At 58.3% G+C, this 17,294-nt stretch overlaps 5 protein-coding genes across 5 annotated transcripts; all 5 read left to right on the forward strand.

Annotated features, from left to right (window-relative positions):
• Positions 1-729: 729 nt before the first annotated feature.
• On the forward strand, positions 730-2,106 carry LSCM1_04586 (uncharacterized protein; the record flags this gene model as incomplete). Its single annotated transcript, XM_067322088.1, has 1 exon — positions 730-2,106. One exon carries the CDS (start codon positions 730-732, stop codon positions 2,104-2,106), a length of 1,377 nt encoding a protein of 458 aa, XP_067178885.1.
• A 2,192-nt stretch (positions 2,107-4,298) lies between these two features.
• LSCM1_04587 (uncharacterized protein) lies at positions 4,299-4,742 on the forward strand (the record flags this gene model as incomplete). The annotated part of the gene is made up of 1 exon (XM_067322089.1): positions 4,299-4,742. The coding sequence occupies one exon, from the start codon at positions 4,299-4,301 to the stop codon at positions 4,740-4,742; it is 444 nt and encodes a 147-aa protein (XP_067178886.1).
• A 904-nt stretch (positions 4,743-5,646) lies between these two features.
• Positions 5,647-6,102, forward strand: LSCM1_04588 (uncharacterized protein; the record flags this gene model as incomplete). Its single annotated transcript, XM_067322090.1, has 1 exon — positions 5,647-6,102. The coding sequence occupies one exon, from the start codon at positions 5,647-5,649 to the stop codon at positions 6,100-6,102; it is 456 nt and encodes a 151-aa protein (XP_067178887.1).
• Positions 6,103-8,366: 2,264 nt separating this feature from the next.
• Positions 8,367-13,187, forward strand: LSCM1_04590 (uncharacterized protein; the record flags this gene model as incomplete). The annotated part of the gene is made up of 1 exon (XM_067322091.1): positions 8,367-13,187. One exon carries the CDS (start codon positions 8,367-8,369, stop codon positions 13,185-13,187), a length of 4,821 nt encoding a protein of 1,606 aa, XP_067178888.1.
• Positions 13,188-14,620: 1,433 nt separating this feature from the next.
• On the forward strand, positions 14,621-17,071 carry LSCM1_04591 (uncharacterized protein; the record flags this gene model as incomplete). Its single annotated transcript, XM_067322092.1, has 1 exon — positions 14,621-17,071. The coding sequence occupies one exon, from the start codon at positions 14,621-14,623 to the stop codon at positions 17,069-17,071; it is 2,451 nt and encodes an 816-aa protein (XP_067178889.1).
• Positions 17,072-17,294: the final 223 nt, after the last annotated feature.

Genomic DNA, 17,294 nt, shown 5'->3' on the forward strand with positions numbered 1-17,294 from the left:
CAAGGCTTCCCCGTGCATGCGACTCTCCACTTCTCTTGGCTACACCCACCATCTGTGCTTATGGAAAAGCTTCCCTCACGTTGATTGAGTCTTCTTTTCTGTTCTGCCGCGATAACCATTGGCCACTTCAATATCAGTAATGCGCACACGCACACACACGCATACAGATAAGCTGGCACAGCACGCCCCCTTCGCAGAACACTGCTCTCTGGCCCGGCAAAAACGTCCTCATCATCACGCTGGCAGTGGTAGCACGAGCAGCCTGTCATGCGGGCCATCATTGTGCCGAGTGGATGTTGCCGAGAGCGCGTGTGAGCGCGGGCATGACGATGCTGCCCCATAGCAGGGGCGATCTCTTCCGCACTATGCCCCCTCCCCCTCCCCCTTTTATTACCCTCTATAACTTTTCGACTCTTATTCTTCTGACCTGTGCTCCTTCTTTCGCGTCCTTCTGGGCATGTGTATGCTCGTTTGTTTTTTTCGGCACCACGAAGCACACGACGTACGCATGACCACAGCATATCCCAAGGGTCAGTCGCTCTCTTTACCGCTACCGCAGCTGTCTCGCGTCATTTCTCTGCTCGCCTTTCCCTTTTCTGAAGGGCTTCTACACACACGCGCGCACACGAGGTCTCTAGCGACTGTTGCCATCACGCGGGGCAACTGTGCAGCCAGCGGCAGTGCACGAAAGGTTCAACAAGGCACCAGACTCGGGCGGATCCCGATAAAATGATGGTTCGAGAGTTGTTTGCTCGCTTAAAGAAGAAGCACCAGGTGCTGCTCATATTCATTGTATTTACCATGAACAACGGGTTCGCCTGGCTCATGTTTGAGCCCGTCGCTGACTGGCTCAAGACGAACGTGCGTGGGATGACGAGCCGGACGCTGCAGCTGCTGTCCTCATGGCAGCCACTGGTCTTCCTCTTTATGTTCATCCCTATTATGAAGCTCGTAACTAGGTATGATGGACTGCGCCTCGCTGTGCGCATCGGGACTGCTGCTGAAATCGTAGGCGCTGCTTTCAAGCTCACTGGCGCCTTTGCGCGCAAGTCCACGTTTGGTCTGGTCATGCTCAACATTGGCCAGATCCTCAGCGGCATTGGCTCTCCTGTCGCCACCGGCGCTGCCTCTGCGCTGTCGGCCACTTGGTTTCAACCAGAAGAACGCACGCGTGCTACCGCGGCCGCGGTGTTGTTCAACAGCGTGGGTAACTCGTTGTGCTACATCTTCGTCCCTACACTAACGAAGAAGCTGTCGTTTTCAGCGGTGACGGTATATGAGCTGATTATGGCAGCGATCGGTCTAGGTTTGGCCTGGATGATCATGCCACAGGAGCCAGAGCCGATCGAGGTGGCGACGGAGGCAAAGGAGCAGGGAGCGTTCCAGCATGGCCCCGCGTCGGAGGCGAAGAGCGATGGTGACGTCGTCGCCCGCTCAACAGAACACTTGGCTCTGACGACGCAGCTGCGCGCGCTTTGGTCCATTCCATCGTGCGTGTGTCTGCTGGTTGTGTACGCGTGGCTGAGCGGTGGCTTTTCGGCGTGGATCTCTCTCTTCGCCGACACGTACTCTAAGTTTTATTCTGAGGAGTTCATCGGCATCATGAGCTTCTTTGGCATGATCGCCTACGTGGCGGGCGGCATCGCCTCCTCCTACGTGGTGGACCTTTATTTTTCACGTCAGATGAAGTACGTCATCTTTTTCTGCATCACCATGAACATGCTGTGCAACCTCATCTTCGTAGCCTGCACGCCGAACGACAAGAGTTACTCTCTGTGGAATCTGGGCCAGTCATTCATCGTCTTTTCGACGGCGCTCTGCGGCTTCTGGAACGGTGCCGCGGCGCCGCTCTTCTACGAGCTTGTGGCAGAGATTTCGTTCCCGGTGGAGGAGGGCGTTAGTGGGATTTGCATCTCGGTCATGGAGAACGCTGGTGCCCTCGTGTTTTACCAGGTCGTCTCCCGCTTCTTTACCGGCCAGTCGATGAGCGTGGCGTACTCCTTTGGCATGACTGTTGGTGTGGCGCTCACGGCCGCGGTGAAGCAGCGCTACAACCGTTCCTACCATGCCTACCTTATCCAGAACGCTGATGGTGAGGATGGGTGATGCGCTGCGGAGTCGCGCTGCACTTTCGCGACCGCGTTCATTTCGCGGCCTCTTTGCTGTCCTCGTTCCCGTCTTCGGGAGGCATATCGCTGTCATTGAAGACCAATCTTTCAAGGTTTAGTGATTCCTTGGTGACATCAGAAGTGTGCGCTTTTTTTCTGTGTGCGGAATTTCAAAGCAGGGGTGCGTGGCCACTGGCATGCTGCGCATCCACGCGGTGCTGTAGTCGCTACGTGGGCCATCGAGGATGAAGCGGGCAAAAAGAAAAGATGGCGCATCTATCTATGCATCACAGAGAGAGAAGTGGACTGCCAAAACTTTATCTTCCTTCTGTTGTTTTATCGCGCTTTCGTGTGTGTATGTGTGTGCTTGTGTCCTATTAGCATCTTCTCTCCCCTGTAGCGCATGGGATCCGCTGCCTCTCCAGCATAGAGAGACGTCGACGCAGGTGCTTTTATCCGTTGCGTGTCTATTACTGTCTATGTGTAGGTGTGTAGCATGTTGAGTAAAAATAAAGAGGAGGGACCTCCAAAGCACAGTCGCGCGTGTTTGGTGGGCGAGTGAACCTGACCTCTTCTCATGTCGATGTCTTGTTTTTCCATCCCCAGACACCCATACCCCGACTGTCGCTCTTATTGCTGTGGAAGGCGCATGCAGCGTACACCTTCTATCCCATCCGCTCTATAGTGCCGTACATTTTGTCCTTCTGAACAGCATCTACGACGAGGCGCGCGCGTTCGTTTGAGTGCGTCAGTGCGGCTGCAGCGCAACTTTCTTCGTGTTTAGCGCCGGATGTTTTCCCTCTCTGCTACGTACACCTTTTAAGTGCGTAATCGATCCTTCTGCAGCTCTTTTAACAGCACGTGGAGCGTGGCCTCTGAGTGGACAGCTTGTGTGCTGATGGATACGCACGGAAGACGGTGGGGGAGACGGAGACGCTTACAGGCTGCGTACGTTGTCGACCTCACCATTGACGTTCGCTTCATGGGAAAACTTAGGAAAAACCTCCAGGATGCTTCTCGCCGATCCTCAAGTGATTAGGTGCGCTTGTTGCGGTAGCGGTGCCCGGGTACACTGTGGTCGTTTTTCTTGCTCTCTACGCATTCGCCTGGCAAGGCTTTCTTTCTGTGCTTTCTCACTGTTGCGGGGGATGAAGAGATGACGTGTGCACCACGGTCATCTCCGTGACCGTGGACGGAAGTGGCGCAACAAGCAAATAGTGAAGGGAGAGGAGACTGCGTGGGCGGTTTTCCATGTCTGCCACGGTATTGGGTGCGATGACCTCTGTGCGCTGAAGCGTCCCTTAATATGCAATGTGCACACCCTGTGCAAGACAGAGACACATATGTGCGCTTGTGTGTGTGTATCGCTCTCTGTCCGCTCGCATTCATTCTGCGTACTATCGAATCCCATGCTCTTCTGTTGATGAATGTTACCCATCCTCGAAAGGTGTGAAACAGGGCGCGGTACGCAGACGGCTACCAGTGGGCTCGAGGGATTGCCACATCTCTCCCTTGTACCTTCTTTCCGTCCCCCCCTGGTTGCGTCTTTGGAGAGCAGAAGTTCTCTCCGTCATACACACTCTTACTAGGCAGTATTCAGCGCTTGGGGACTGTTTTCCTACTCCGGCCCTTCGCCGTTGTTGTGGTGTCGCCTATACTGTGGCTGCAGCTTCTGTCTCACCACTGCCTACTCCTTACCAAGTCGCCCTCCTCTCCCTTCCCCTAACTCTCCCTCATCACTTCCCATCCACTTCTGCCAGCGCTCTACGCCTGCGGGGGTCTCTCGTCGTTAGGGTACAGTGGAAAGACAGCTTCAAGGAAAAAGATGCGCCTCCTGTTGAGAGCAGCTGGCACAGGCTCCTTTCCAGTCGACGCTCTAAAAGGGATTAGCGATTAAGCGGCCGCACAGCCCCCAGCCCTACCACCTCAGCAAAGCGGCACACACGCACGCGCATAGCCATTTTCACAGATAGGGCATCCCCCCTCCCCCCATTTCATGAAGGTAGAGAGATGGACGTCGGGTATGACCACTAGAAAGCTGCCAGGCCGCGCGCTCATCTCATCATCCTTTTCTTGTTCGTGATCACGAACCTCGTCAACCTCATCTGCTATATTCAGCACCTGTGGTCGCTACAGAAGGTCTACGGGGTATACGTCACCAACGCGTACATCGCCTTCGCCTGCATAAGGATGCCCGTGCTTGCTGGAGTGAGTGCGCCGCTCATCCACTGGCCGTGTGCACATGTCAGTGAGATGCCGCCTGAGTGGTGGCGTAAAGCGCTGCCCCTCGACAGCATCCTTTCCTTTTCAGTCCATGACTTCCCAATGTTGCAGATGGAGCTGTGGCTTGTCAGCAGGTTTAGCTGGACAGAGATTCTCGAGGCCGTTTCTTTGCTCCTCAGCCTCCTTTCCTTCATCATCAGCTTTCTCGTCATGTGGATCGCCTACTTGTGGAAGCGGAATAAAGTCTTGCAAATCCGGTACGGTGCCGCGGCTCTTAGTACATCCGCCATCCCCGCTGCTCAGTGTGCACAGAGAAGCTCGTCACGAGCCTACCAGATTTTAGGGAGAGGGACGGGAGAGGGCTTGCCACGCATCTTCCCAGTGAATGCATGTGCGCTGCCGTTAGACTAAGCCTGCTTTTTGTGTTTCGACTGCTGGGACCCTCACCCTTCTCTTACTCCTTTACGGCACCTTCACCCCTCCATACCTCAACAGGCATTGATGGGAATGGGCGGTATGGAGATCCTCGCCTCCCCTCTTCCCCTCTCCCACCCTAGACGCCACCAGACTCATTTCTGTGTGTCTGCGTTTTGCGTTGCTTCCATCTCTGCTCCTCTTCAATGGCATCGAGCACAGGGACTGAGTCGCAGCTTTGCATATGCCTCTCTTCACCCTCTCGTTTGAGGCCTTCCCTGCGCCGCGTGCTCGTGTCTCCGTGCATTTCCTTCCCTCACGCGCACGCTACATCATCGAAGTACCTCAATGAAAGAGAGAAGAAACATCAAGAGTCACTCGAGAGGAGAAAGGGAAAGAGGGCAAGACTGACTTTCATTGCCTTCTTTCTAATTTCCCAACGGAGCAGACTCAGCGCTCGAAGAATGGCCGCGAGCAACCTCTTCTGCGCGGCCGTAGCGAAGTTGCTCCGATGCCTCTGCGCTCTTTGAGGCACTGCCTGCGATGCACTCGCCGCTCCACTATGGCGGAATACTGCGCTCTCTGTGTAGGGTCACGGTCCTTCTCCCTCTATCGCTTCGCTCTCTCCCGTCTTCACCCTTTCGTGGCCGCCGCTCTCACTCTGGCCATTGGGTTTGTCTTCTGCTTTTTAGTTTTCTCTTCTATGGAGTGCAGTGGTGCCGCAGTGCAGAGCGGCGTCAACTCTCTTTTCTATTGGTCGAGGTGGCACTGCAGCAGCGACTGCTGGCGCTGCAGTGGCAAGTGCCCCCTCTCTGGCGCCATAGCGAATCACGGCAGCCGTAGAACGACACTTCGCTCTCCCTTCCTTTCCCACACTTGCCTCTTCTAGCTGCTACGAGCGATGCTTCGCATTAGCTCGATCTGCCTCCCTAAGGCAGGATGCGAGGAGATCACGCGCAGGGCGCGTCGCATAGTGCTGAAGCCACAGGAATATTATGCACAGCACCGCATGCAGGTATGGCAGATGCGCTTCAAGGAAATGGGCCCTCCGTTTTCGCGCGTGTGGGTGGCGCTTGGAGGCAAGATGCGCCGCCGCCGCATTGGGCGGCAAATCGATGTGAAGGACTTGCGCTACTACTGGCGCCCGATCGAGCCACAGTACCAGCGCCTGTATATGTCTCGGCTCCGCATCAAGGACCACTCAAACAAGCGCGTGCAACCGATGCGTCTCCGAGCGACCAACGCGGACATCGGGCACGCTTCCTCACTGAAGGAGTGGGAACGCTCTGGCAACCGGAAGTATGGCGCTGCCCTCGCACCCCCGAAGAAGCGTGACTTTGAGTTTCGCGTTTTTTGAGGTGCACCTGTTCCTCCGATTACTTTCGCACCACTTTGGGCGTCTACGCGTTCTCTGCCCGCTCTTGCCCGCCTCGGTACGGAACTGGCCTCTCGCATCCTTCCCATCCTGCATGCGCCCCTTCCTGCCCACTTCTCTTGCATCCCGCAAGCCTCTTCTCCGTCGTGTATGTGCGCGGATGTGAAGGTAGAGGACGAGGGGCACGAACGTTGGGCGGATAGGCTCCTGAATGGGAAGCCTGCGACTCTGTTGTTGATGTTGTGGCCGTTTCTATGGCTACGCTAAACATGAGCATCTCAAAAGGATCTACTGCTGTGCGTGAGGCCGACCGAATGAGGTGTGATCGGTGCGTCGCGAACGCGTGGCGAGGGGCGTGTGCACCTATTGAGTGCTGCTCAGGGCCATGCGCACTGCCCGGGTTTGGCAATCTACTGTGAGCATCGCTTTTTGTTGAGCGCCATTTATACACACCCAGTCTACACGCCCCCCCTCAAGCCATCTTGTTCTCGGCACCGCTACCCTCGCCAAGCACTCCGTTCTGCCTGCCCCCCTCCCACCACTCCCTGCTCCTCATGCTGTGTCTCTTTTTTTCCGTGTGCTTTAGTCGCGCTATTCTGGCGATTGCCAGCGTGCGATGGGGGCGGCACACTGAAAATAACGCATCGCGTCGCTTTGTACTCTTTTCCTTCGCTCAGGAGCATCTAAACCCTCTTGGGGCCCGTTCACTGTAGTTTCCCGCTCTTCGAGTGCGTGCGTGCAGCAGCTCGACCCCGTTGCCGCGGAGTCGAGGGCCGTCGCTAATTGCAGCGCTATCCGCAAGCGCGCATCTTCGACATTCATTTCCTTGCCAGCTTTACTTCACAACTCTGTTGTCTCAAGGATGGAGAGCCCTCGATCGGGTGGCAGTGGCGAGGAGATACGCGTCTTCCAGAGCGCACTAGACAAGCGCACGGTGACGACAACTGTCTTTGCTCAGCCCGCGTTCTACATGGGCCTGGGCAGTGCCTTGGTAATGGTGTTAACGCAGCGCTTCCCGGAGGAGTTCATGCTCCGCAAGTACCTTACCATGTCGTACAACGGCATCCGCGCCCCGTCGCTTCTCACCATTCCGTTCTGCGCCATCAGCGGCATCTACTTTTCTATTGCCAGCATCATCACTACCGCGCCAACGCCACTGGTAGGTCACCTCCTCGGGTACGGCGTGAGTGTAGGTGTCGGGCTCACCATGTTGTCGTTACGGCGCGTCTCGTGGTATTACCCTCTCCTCGGCCTTATGTATCTCTCCTTTGGTGGTCTGCACCACTATCGCAAGTTGATGGTATACGGTGACAACGCCCCTCTCTTTTACTGGTCGGACTTTGGCGAGATCTACCGCGACAAAACAGCGTATCGCCATGAGAAGAGGCGGCGCGCCGAAGAGAAGAAGGCCGCTATGCAGCAAGAGCGCGCAATCGAGTAGTGACGATGGCAGCAGCGCCGGTGGGCTACACCCCCCCTCCCCAGTCCCGGAGAGCGGTGTTTCGTCGTAAGAGCCACACGCCCTTGCCGCGCCGATGCGCCCTCGCATGTGTCGCTTTTTCCCAGTGACCTCTTCACGCGTCTCTTTGCTCCCGTGCCGTACCGGCAGCACACTGACGACGACGACGGAAGCGCTGCCTGCCGTATCAGCGCTTCCCCACACACACACACACACAAACACACACCTGAGCACTTAAACACAAGCAACAAAGAAGAAGACCTCAGCAGTATCGCCAGCCCCCTCGGCCATCTTCCCACATGCAACCGCTTGAGGCACATAAGGCCACCTGCGGGCTCAACGACAGCGAGAGTTAAAAAAAGCCAAGACATTGGACTGATGGACAACAAGCTTTGCAGCCCCCTCGGCTCTCTCCTCTCCCTTGCCCACTTACGCCCTTCGCTGATCTCTCCGACTCTCCCCTCCCAACCGCTTTCTGTGTGTTTTTCGCGTGCGTCGAGCCGCATCAGCGGGTGTTTTGACGCTTTGCTTGTGAAGGAGTCGTTGCACTGCCACGCACAACGGCACGTGACTCGCTTGACGACGGCACGTGCGGGGACAAGCGAAGGATACAGTAACGTGCGGCCTCCTTAAGCTCGACTCTCTCTCTCGGGCGCTACTTGCTAGCGTGGGGTGTGTAAGCGCATAAGGTGGCCGATATGCACGTACCTCTCCTCCCTACACATACGCACGCGCGCACAAAGACACACATACACGCAGAGAGAGAAAGAGCGCACTGTCTTTCACAATGCCGTCCAATGCAGAGCTGTACATGTACTACTGTCGGCGCTCCGCGTGCCACCCGAATAGCGCAGTGAAGCGCTACCTCGACGAGACAGCCGGCAGCCCGCTCGAGGTGGTTGATGTTTCGGCAAACTACTTGGGCTTGCGCGGCCTCATTCCGGTGTTGGATCTCGTCAAGAACACGAAGACAGTACACACGCTGGATGTGAGCAACAACACGATGGAGCAGGGGCAGGTGGAGCACTTGGCGTACTGCCTTGCTCTCCACCCCAGCATGCGGACCCTACGGCTGTGCAACAACGGTTTGCACGACGGCCACGTCGACGCTCTGCTGCAGCTGCTGGCGGAAAACGTGTCTATTGAAGTCTTCTCTGTGAGCGGTAACAACTTGACGGCCGCCTCACTACAGGCCATTGAGGAAGCACTGGAAAAGAGCAAAACAGTGCGGGCGCAGCGCCGCCGAGAGGAGGAGGAGCATAGCGCCTACTTGAAGGGCCGCGGACCTGGAGTGCGTCTATCCTTTCAAGCGCGCCTTTCTGATCACATATTAGCTGCGGAGTCCGGCGGCTACATTCACTACGCGACGTGGTGGAAGAACCCACAGTACATCGTGAAGCTTTCTCGATCGTCACGCGTGTCGTTTGTGCTCGAGTGCAGGCATGCTGAGGCTGCCAATCAGGTGGGAATGCTGCTGATGCGCCACGACGGCGTGCATCGCGTTGTCGACATACTCGCCGACACACTTGTGGCCGAAAGCGCCATCGAAGATGACCGGTGCATCATGGAGGCCCGGCTCCGCGTCGATGAGGCGTACGTTGTGATGCCCTTCTCCTTTAACCCGGGACGCGCTGTCGATTTCACGCTGATCGCCACCCTTCGAAACGACGACATTGCGCAGAAGGAGGGCTGGATCACGGTGGAGCGGCTCGATGCGCGGTACGACTGGTGCACGCGAACGGTGGAAGCGGCTTGGACAAGTGACAATGCCGGCGGGAGTCGGGACTGCCCTTCGTGGCGGCGCAACGACATGTATCACCTCACGTACGCGAGCACAGCCGTCGCGCCAGAGCCGCAGCAGCAGCAGCAGCCTTTCATGGTCACGGTGCACGTACTGCTCATGAAGGAGGCTGATCCGTACGAGAACGATAGTCGGGCGATCGGGTTAGACGTTGTCAGTCACGACATCCACAATGCAACGGCGCCGCCGCTGCTCTGCACTTCCGAAGTGGTGCGCGCCTTCCACCCTCACCAGCAGAAGACATTCATTTTGCTGCAGTTCAGCATTCCTGTTGGGGAGTTGGACATCTTTATTGTCCCGAGTACGGCCGAGGCGGGGCAGACAGGCGCCTACAGCATCACTGTCTTCAGCTCGGTATCTGTCGACCTCACGAGGTCGGCGTTCCCTCACAGATGGCGTTATCGGGCTGTGAGAGGCCAGTGGGACGCTGAGTGCTGCGGCGGGTGTCGCCAGCTATATCAGTCGTGGAAGAGCAATCCATCCATCGAGGTATGCTTCGAGGATGCCGCGAAGGTCCTCGTGGCGTGCGTCGAGGTGCACGCTGCGGAGGCAGCACCGGCAGTGGAGGGCATAGTGGAGGGACAAAGTGCGGAAGGCAAGGCGACTGCTCGTGCTGCGGAGGAGACATTAGAGGCGATGCAGCGGAGGGCGGAGCTGGAGGAGTTTCGGCAACGCCACAGGAGCACGAAGCGGGAGGTCTGCGTCGCTGTGGTGGGCGACAGCCCACCATCGTACCCTGAGGTGGCCACATCGGCTCTGTCGGAGAAGGCGGCGGCGGTGGCTACTAACATGTGGCAAACCGTTTTCGTAGTGCCGATGCTCCGCCATGCCGCTGAGATGGCGACCTTCACATTGGAGCTCTTCTCCTCCTCTGCCTTTGTCGTCTGCAGCGCTGCCCAGCCGCTCGCCACACGACAGCGGCAGGCGCAGCTGGCCGCCTACTCTGCCGAAAACAGGCGACGCGCGGCACAGCAGAGCGCGGAGGAACAGGCGTGCCACCACGCCGCTGATCTTCCCGCCTTGAGTGAGGAGAGGCAGGCGATACTGAACAGGCTTCATGCATCCGGTCTCCCGTTTGTTGATCGCGACTTTCCGCGCGGCACATCCTCCCTTTTCCTGGACCCGCATGGTGCCCCGCCGCTCGACTTCCCGGCGGTGACGGAATGGAAGCGCGCGTCGCAGCTGAGCGGCGCGTTGCGCACGCGTGGAGGCGACGCGACCTCCATGAGCCCGCCCTGGCCCTACGGTCCCCGCCACTGGTTCGCCTCCGTGCTAAACGCGGTGGCGGCCAAGCCCGGCTGGTTGTCTCGTGTCTTTGTGGACTACTTCAGAGAGGCAGGGTTTTCGCAGTTCGCCTTCTACAAGCAGAGCGAGTGGGTCGGCGTGACAGTAGACGACTATCTGCTCGTGGACAATCAAGACGCGCTTGTGTACGGCCACAGCGCCGCTGCGGACGACGTTCTCTTCCCGTTGGCGGAGAAGGCGTACGCCAAGCTTCATCGGTGCTACGAGGTGATGGAACCGAAGATGTGCCCGCAGCAGCCGCTGCTCGAGTTGCTACGCCAGGGCCTAATGGACGTGTCCGGTGGCTACTGCTCCACCATGCGAGTGAGGCCCGCGGACGGCTCCGAACTGCCAGCGGACGAGCGGGAAGCACTATGGCGCCAGCTGAAGGCCGGAGTAAGCCACTCAGTGCTCTGCGCTTTGATGTTGGACAGTAACAGCACCGGCGCCCGAGAGCGCTCGCATGCCGGCCTGCTGCCAGATCGTCTCTATGGTCTAATGGACGCCCGTTTTGTCGAGCAGCAGCGACTCGTGAAGGTCCGCAATTTCGACTCAAGAAACGATGCCGACACCACGTGGCGAGGGAAGTGGGCGGACGGGAGCCCGCATTGGACGGAGACGCTGCTGGATGTGCTTCAGTACCGCCATGACGAGGACGCCATATGGATGCATTTTGACGAGGTGCTCTATTACTTTACGCATGTGCTTGTGACAGAGGTGTGCGCGCACTCGGCTACCGTCTCCGGCAGCTTCACCGAGTCCACCGCCAACGACCCCGACGATGCAGACCTCTCGCTGCGGAACCCGCAGTACGCGCTCACGGTGACACGAATTTCAGAGACCGGGGCAGACACGGCACCTATCGAAGTGTATGTTGGCTTGCACCGTCGTGACCCTCGCCTCGACATTACGCGCGCCAAGCACGCAACTGCCGCGTTTAAGACGGCGATCGGCTTGGCTGTGCTAGCGACTGAAGACAACCGCCGGCGTGTCTGCCACATCACAGAGGATCAGCTACTGCAGCTTGTCACCCCGAGCCGGCAGCGCGATGTCTATTGCACGCTACAACTCACCGACGAGGCGCTTCGCTCGCAGCGCATCACCCTCATGCCGTTCCGTGAGCATGATCGCGACCCAGATGCGATGTACTGCATCTCCGCCAACTGCAACGCTGCTGCTACGGTGAGCATCGCACATGTCACTCCCAACACGGTGACCACCGTGAAGGGGCAATGGAACGCAAGTGTCGGTGCCCCTGAATCACCGCTCTGGCGCAACAACCCGCAGCTCTTTCTCTCCCCTACGGAGACGATGGAAGTGGCAATCGCGCTCCGCACAGCTCGCCCGACGTTCGGCGTGCGCGGTTTCACTCTCCATAACACAAAGCGGTGTAGCAGCTTCCTTACGTTTGAGCCCGCCACAGTGGTGGCGAGCTGCGCCGCAGACGCGTCAGAGACCGTCCCGTCGTGCGTCGTACGTTTAGCCGGCATGAGAGAAAGGCGTGGGATGCCATATGTGCTAGTGCCGTACTCCTCCGAAGGAGCTGAGGACTTTAGCGTGGAGGTGACAGCCAATCGGCCAGTGCAGCTGCGGCCGATCGACCCTCGGCTTGACTGGCATCGTGTGCAGCAAAATGTGTCGATCAGTGCTGAGAAAGGCAACACCGGCGGCAGCCTCGCATTTCCGTCGTGGCGCTTCAATACTCAGATAGCGCTCGTGCTCCCTGTGGAGCGCGAGGGCCGTCTTTTCGTCTCTGCACGGCGCATCCGCTCGGCCGACCCGCGTGTGAAAGTAGGCATGGCGTTGATGCAGTCCGGTGGTGCCGTGAGCGGTGGCTACCGTCGCCTCCTTACCTACAGAGAGGAAGACGTGGTCGCACGCTCAGTCGAAAAGGTCGGCGGAGAGGCCATCGTAGACACAGAGGTGAACCTTCCTGCCGGACAAGGGGGACTGATACTGGTCGTCTATGCAGATCAGCCGTACAAAGAGGCTGAGGTCGAACTGAGCGTGTACGCTGCAGCCACCGTGGAGTTGCAACCCGTCGTGGAGTGGAAGAAGGTTCTGTGGGAAGAAGGAAGCTGGGAGCTCGGTGCCACCGCTGGCGGGAGTCGCGCCCACTTCGCGAACTGGATTAACAACCCGTTCTACGGCCTCTCGGTAATTCGAAGCACCAAAGTCGTCGTCCTCCTCGTGCAGTACCCCCGCGATCGCGAGCACCCAAAGGTACGGCGGCATGGCCAAAGGAAAGAGTTTCTGCCGCCCCCAATCGAGTTCAGGGAGCGATGCACCGCCATCGAGCTGAGCATCGTCAAGTGCGACAAGGACTTGTCAGAGGTGGCCAATGTGATTGCGGGAACAGCAGCCGAGGCGTATCTGGTGACGGAGCTGCTGCCAGACCAGCCGTACCTCCTCGTGCCGTGCACCAGCGAGCCGCAGCATGACGGTGACTTTAAGCTTTTCGTCTTTGCTGACCACCCCGTCGACTTCTTCGAGGCTGAGAAGCCGAGACTTCCCTATGTCTAGCGCCAATTCAATTTTTTTTCGCTAGACCTCTGCTACACCCGCATTCGACGAGAAAACACAAACGGGCGACGGGGGATGTTGTGCGAGGTTGGTGTGCGTGGTGGGTGACGGCGTGCAAGAGTGCTGCGATTTTGCCCCGCCCGCCTCTCTCCTCCTCGTTGAGCGCGGTGGCATGTAAGCGGCTGACTTTCTGTTTTTTTTTTGACTATTTTATCGTTTATTTTGTGGAGCACAAACTGAATCGCATTGCATTCTCTGCCTATACTACATGTGTGCCTGTGCGTGGGTGTGGGTATGCGGCCCAGCGTCGCCGACGCCCTCCATCCTTACGGTGAACATCACAGTACAACGGCCCTTCGGACTCCACATCGGGCTCGTAGGGGCGGGGGGCGAAGAGGAGGTGCAAGGTGGTCATAGGTTGAACTGAATAGGGCGAGCTCACCTCGCACAACCTCCTCTCCCTGCCTCCCGCTGGCCCAGGTGCATACATTGAGGTGTGATTCGACTGAGGAGCACGAGTGCATGCACGAGCACCTGTAGGTGGTGATGTACATACTTGTCGACTGTCTTTCCCTGACGCTGGGGATTGCGTACTTCATTTTTTTTTCGTGTTGCTCGACCCTATAGCACGGGGGGGGAGCTGCCTGCCCTCCGCCATCCCCCCTCTTCCACTCCACCCCCTCTGTCTGTCAAGCAGACTCTTTAGAGAGAGGGGGAAGACATCGGATGTGCTCGCAGACAAGCGTACACGAATTCCTACGAGTCGTATACATTTCAACGCTCTTACTAGGACGCTAACGAGGGGGTAAATCCCACCTGTCGTGGAGCCTGTGACGCAGAAACGGCAGACTGAGCAGCGGCGCAAGAGTGTGATCTGGTCAACTATGGTCGTTGTCGTGACGGATGTTACGGCAGCGCATCAGCCCCCTCCCCCTCGAACGATGTCACCCGTCTTTTTCGTACGTCAGAGTTGTGCCGTGGGCGACTGTCTCAGTCGTCGCCTCCCTACCGCCACCACACACAAAAAAAAACGCAAGTTCGTCCTTCGCCCTCCTACGCGGCCCATTTACCCTTTCGCTCTTGGATCTCTCCCCCTTATTTCTTCTGCTCTCTGTGGGCTGCTCTTCTATCGCAAAGGCGGTGCCACTGCGAAGACGGTCGGCAAAGCAGCAGCATTGGGTAACAGGCCACAGCGCTATAGGAAGACATAAAAGGCATAAACGAAAGCCCCAGGCGGACAGGCAGCGCGGCATACGTGTCGCCGCTTCTCCCTTCACCTTCACGCGACAATCACATATACGCTTTGCATAGATATGCGTTTGCACACGTACGTATAGAGGCACATGCACATCTCGAGACGTTTCGACCCCGCACCGTCACCCTCCCTTCCACCCCATTGATTGCCCACTCGTCACTTTTCCCGCACAGCAGCCATGCTGCGCCGCTGCATGCGCGCGTTTGAGAAGTTGGTGATCGTCGAGTCACCCAACAAAGTCATAAAGGTGGAGGGGCTGCTGAGCGACCCGAAGGTAATTCCGGACTGGTCCTTCAACAACAGGAGGCTCTGCGCCATCAGCAGCGGAGCGGAGAAGGCGATTGCTATGGCCACAACGGGGCATTTCATGTCGCTGAAGGAGCTGACGTGGTCTCCGCAGCCGCCCAGCCCCGCTTCCAGCCTCACAGCAGCCGACTTCCCGGCGAACGGTCTTCTCGTCAGCTTCTCGCTCGAGTGGGAACTGATCCCTGGGCGGCGCATCCAGGACACGGTGTCGCACTACATCGAGAAGGCGGATAACCTGTCGGAGATCATCGTCGCGACTGATCCAGATCGCGAGGGTGAGCTGATCGCGGTGCACGTGCAGAACTTGATTCGGCGGATGTTCCCACAGCTCAACGTCCCTTTCACGCGCGCCTACATGCACAGCATCACCACCGAAGGAATTCGCCGCGCCATGGAGGAGAGACACGAGACGTTCGACTACAACCTCGCTAATGCCGCGGAGGCGCGGCATGCAATGGACCGCATCTTCGGCTTTCTCGGGAGCTCCGTAGTACGCTACGCTAACCCGCAAATGCGCTCCATCGGCCGTGTGCAGACGCCCGCACTTATCCTCATCAACGATCGGGAGGACAAGATCAAGTCGTACCTGGACTCCCACACCTCCACGTTCGAGGTCCAAGCCATGTTTCATTTCAGCTCCAAGCATAACCAGCGCTTCTCCCAGGTGGTGAAGGTGACCCCGGCACGCAAAGGCGACGCGGTGGCGGTGGAGTGCAGCGACAAGACGACTGTGACAGAGAAGTGCAAGCAGTGGGCGCTGAACTCGGCCACCCACTTCAGCGTCTCACCCGGCGCGAAGCCGCAGGAGACCGTGACATCTCCACCGAAGCCGTTCACGATGGCCACACTCATCACCAAGGCGAACCGCCAGCTGCGCTACACCAGTGACATGGTCAGCTCCTGTTTGCAGGACCTGTTTCAGATGGGCTACATCACCTACCCGCGCACGGACAGCACCCGCATCGACGAGTCGGCTCTGCCCTCCATCTACGCGGCTGTGCGCAGAGAAAGCGGCAAGCATCTGCTGCAGGAGCAGCATGGCGCGGCCACGGCAGGCTCGCGTCGCTCCTCGCCGCAAAAGGAAGCCGCGGATGCCAACGTTGAGGACGCGCATGAAGCGATTCGGCCCACCAACATCAACACCACCGCCGAGGAGCTCGGGGCTGTGTCTGCGCCAATGAAGCACATCTACGATTTGGTGCGCCGGAACACGATGGCAGCTCACATGATCCCGATGAAAACGGAGCGGATTGTGGTCCTGGTGACGTGCAGGGCAGCCAACGGCGAGGAGGTGATGTTTGAGCTGCAGGGCAAGCACGTGGTGGAGCCGGGCTGGTCAGCTGCCTTCCGCGGTGGCAAAGGCGCAGTGGCGCCAGCGGCACAGACGGATCAGGATGTGCAGGCAATGGAAGACGGCGATGTTGTCGTTCCAAGCATCTCCGACGACGAGTTCAGGGCCATCATGGACGTGGCGGCTCAGCGTGGAGGAGGAACGAGTGCCAAGAAAGGGAGCATGCGGTTAGAGGCGGCGCAAGTCGTGGAGAACCGGCCGAGCCCACCGCTGCCATTCTCGGAGGGTGGCTTGATTGAGCAGCTCAAGAACAACGGTGTAGGGCGCCCCAGTACGTACCCGATGATCGTCAAGACGCTGCTCGCGCGCAACTACATTATGGTCAACAAGGGGCGATGTGAAACGACCCCGGTGGGGCGCATGCTGGTGGAGACCTCCCGAGCGACGTTCCCCTCCATCGTTGATATCGGCTTCACCTCCGCGTTCGAGAAGAAGCTCGACCGCATTGCCAAGCCCGGTAGCGCGAAAGAGTGGACACTGCCGCCGAACGTGTCGGACGCTGACTACGTGCTGTCCTCTTTTATCTCCAGCTTCTTGAACTATGTGACAGAGGCAACCAAGGCACAACGGGCCGCCATCACAACGCGCTCCTTAACCTTGCAGCAGGAGAAGAGCGCGGGGAGCAGTACACCAATGTCGGTGACGGACTTCCAGGCAACAATAGAGGAGGAGGCGAGGCGGGTGGCAGCGGAGGTGCCAGACTTAGTGGCCCACATGAAGAGCTACCGCACCTTTACGGCTCTCCAGAACAGCCTGAATGACTACCTAAGGCGCAACTTTCCGCCCTCGACCACAGCAATGACGCCGGCGATATCCTCGGGCGCTGCTCACAGTAACAGCAGCAGCGGGAGTGCCAGCATCGGCAGGTACAGAAACGGCTCCACCAAGAAAAAGAAGTCGTACGAAACGACCTGCGGGGCCGCAACCGCACGGCGCCGATCGTCATCGAAGGTGAGGAAGCCGAAGAAGTAGCGAAGGAGCCCCGGTGCCTTCGCCAGCCTCCCCACTTCCGGCACTCCGCTCTGTTCTCTCTGCGTGGCGCCGCCACCGCCGTTATTGTTGTATTCGGTCGAGGGCTCCACGCTTTTTGAATTCGTTTCCCTACTTGAGAGAGTGTTGAGCACACATACCGGCGCACGCACGCTGGCAAGCCTCACCTTCTACTCCCTTCCTCTTCCCCCTCTTTTTCGCTTTG

This window comes from Leishmania martiniquensis, chromosome 21, assembly GCF_017916325.1.
Source record: "Leishmania martiniquensis isolate LSCM1 chromosome 21, whole genome shotgun sequence".
Taxonomy (NCBI): domain Eukaryota; phylum Euglenozoa; class Kinetoplastea; order Trypanosomatida; family Trypanosomatidae; genus Leishmania; species Leishmania martiniquensis.